The sequence below is a fragment of the Morone saxatilis genome, unplaced genomic scaffold (assembly GCF_004916995.1).
Source record: "Morone saxatilis isolate NCDOM2014 unplaced genomic scaffold, NCSU_SB_2.0 Contig8, whole genome shotgun sequence".
Classification (NCBI taxonomy): Eukaryota; Metazoa; Chordata; class Actinopteri; family Moronidae; genus Morone; species Morone saxatilis.
Window position 1 is genome coordinate 12533866 of NW_023340257.1, and position 3080 is coordinate 12536945.

The 3080-nt window shown below is 39.8% G+C and overlaps 1 protein-coding gene across 1 annotated transcript in view; it reads left to right on the forward strand.

Moving 5' to 3' along the window:
- Nucleotides 1-3080, forward strand: part of aasdhppt (aminoadipate-semialdehyde dehydrogenase-phosphopantetheinyl transferase) — a 12064-nt gene that overhangs the window by 1498 nt on the left and 7486 nt on the right. The window contains exon 3 of the mRNA XM_035679410.1: nt 1211-1340. Coding sequence (XP_035535303.1) covers nt 1211-1340 — 130 coding nt within the window. The remainder of the gene's footprint in view (nt 1-1210; nt 1341-3080) is intronic.

Genomic DNA, 3080 nt, shown 5'->3' on the forward strand with positions numbered 1-3080 from the left:
AGTGTTGTTGCCCAAATATTGAGGTTTCTTTTATTTCATGTTTTATTGAATTCATTCGAACGTATGTTTTTCTGTTTCATTTTGTTCATTTTTATTCTGACACAAAATGGGATAGAAAGTCTGTTTAGTCTGTTTAGAAGTCGATCCGATCAATTCCCTAGGAGGACTTCGTTAAATAAATTCGAAATGGCCGACTTTCTTTTTGGAAGGTTTGGGGCCTGGGTCCAAAATACTTTTTCGTACATCTCGACATGATCTGTACCGATTTCATGTATATCGGTGAAACGTGCTGCTGGGGCTGCTCTGTAGAGGGCGCTGTTGAGTACTTTTTCCAACACATGTGCGAGACCCATAGAATACGTACATTTTGACGTGTGCGCAGCGTTTCATGAGGAATTAAATGAATTAAATTAACTTTGGTTAAGAATAATAACCGCTGCTCAGGCCCTAATAAAGTTCTGTGAGTTTGAACAAAGTGTAAATGCACAGCCCTTAAACTACACTTGAGTAGTGAAAATTAGGCTATTATAATTATGATATTTAGGATATGTTTTTAACACTTTGCACAGGAGGGTTTATATCCTTGCTGCAATTGTTAAAGCTCAAGAAATGGCTTATTTCAGTTAATTAAGTTATACTGGGCTCTAGCTTGACTTATTTTGCTATATTTTCATTTAGAGATCCAATATGTAATATATTGTACCTGCGTCTTGTAATGAAAAGACCACTGCAGTAGTCCACACTGCTAGAATTATAAGCGTGAATGAGTTTTTCCAGGTCAGCTTTTGAGGTAAAGTCCCTGTGTTTGGCTGTATTTGTAAGATGATGATGATGACAAGCTGTTCATATTACTGCCTTTATTTACACTACAATCAGAGTCAGCTATAGCTCCGGGGGGGGCACCACACCATTTTGGTTGGTTATTACATAATGCGACATTTATTACATTCATCATAAAAAAGTGAAACTCTCACATTTGGAAATAACCACCACAGTATGTGATCACTTATGACAAAATGTGGGGAGATGTATTACATATTGCATTTATGCTGTTTATTACAGAAAACGGCAGATTGTTACCAAATGCAGGTGTTAATACATGATGGAGTAAAAATGTATTACATTTTGTGGAGTTGTTACATAATACAGTGGGGTTTTTTATTTATTTTTATAATTAATGTTTGATCATTGCCTTGCTGTCTGCCTCCAGGTCAGTTCAGATTCAGGCCCTGAACCCCCGGCCTGGAGCTTCAACCTGTCCCACCAGGGGGACTACGCTGTGCTCGCTGCAGAGCGGGGGAAGCAGGTCGGAGTGGATATAATGAAGACCACCATGCCAGGTAAATATTGAGGTTAACAGCAGTGCTAGTAATATCAATTGATATGGGCACATTCATTGAGATCTGCAAATACTTTTCTGACAATTAAGTGATAAGAATACTAAATTTCACCAGCTTCACTTTTCTGGCCAATAGTAGCAATGAGATTGGCAATGAGGGTGAGGTCAGCCGTGGGAAGTAAATAGAGAAGGGGTGACAGCGAGCAAATTGTGCTGCAAAAATCACTCTACCTTATTCTCTTACGTTTACACCACTTTATCTCTGTTACACAGCATGGCCCCAGTTAAATAAAATCCAGCACAGCCATGCCTTCGATGGACTGCATGACTGAACAGGGCTGAACGGTTTGGGCATTAATTTGGGGATTTGATTTTAGGGGTTTTTGCTCCAAAATAGGGCCTGAACTTTGGAAATACTCCACTTTATTTATATAGCACCTTTCATACAAACATACAGCCCAAACATAGCGAAACTGAAACAACACATAAAAACAAAAACAACAAATAAAATATTGCAAGGTTAAAAAAGTTAATACAATAGAAACAGTAAAATGTAAAAACTGTCTATAGCAATTCAATAGAAGAAAAATAAACACCAGGGAGAAAAATAATGTAAAAACCAATTATTAAAACCTAAAAACTAAGGCTGTAACTTTACTCCAAATTAAAATAGTTCGACTTGAGGACACAGAAGCACACACAGAAACCAGCCATGGAGAAAGGATTATTTTTTACAACAATCCTCAATTCTGACTGTTTCTGTGCTTCAGTTAATTGTGCTGATGTAATGTGAGACTTTCCGATGTTTAAGCCAAAAAAATGCTTGAATTAATCATGTTACTGCTGTCTCTGCATTGTTGCAAAAGTTTAGAGCAAACTGCAGAAATCTGTGTCAGCTCTCCAATTACACCATCTCGCGCTAATGATAGTTAATCCATAGCAGCCAGATCTGTAACAATGCAGTGTAGTACAGTCAGCCCAAGTGTAGCAGAAATAGTGTCGCTTATGTATTCTTCAACTTGACCACAAGGGGCCACTGTTGCCTTGTGAATGGAAAAGGCTTGGGCCAACACTGCTTGTGTGTGGGTATGTGTGTGCGGGTATGTGTGCTATGTGAGGACTTCAGGCCTGTCCAACAGAGGGAAGCCAAGCAGCTGGCGGGGTGTCAGCTGCAATGGGAAGTGATCTGAGAGGAAGGGAGGGTCAAGTAGCTCTAAGATCTTGAGAGGCATGTGAGAAATGCTGCAGTTATGCTGTATAGAGGTACCCAATACACTTGCAGACAACATGTGTGTGTGCATTTTAAGAGTGGGACTGAATATAGCCGTCTTTCAGTTTGTGCTGTAGCATCAATGAGAAAGTATATGCCTCAGCAAATACTAAGGACATTTGAGAAAGCTACTGCGTGTATGCGTGTATGTATGCGTGTATGTATGTGTGTGTGTGTCTCACCACTGGATGATTTCTGTGATCTGGGCCTCCCAGTGAGCTACACTCTCCTTTTTGTCAGCCAGCTCCCTCATCTCGTCCTCCAGCTGTCTGTTGGAGCCGCTCACCCTATCAAACATGCTGGTCAGCTGAGGGAATAAGCACAGACACAAGCAAAAGAAAACAGATCATATTAAACATTGTACAGTCGTGCTGTCGTTGGGAAGTGAGACACACATACACACATACACACATACATACATACATACATACATACATACATACATACAGTCTTCCAAATATGCCAAAAACC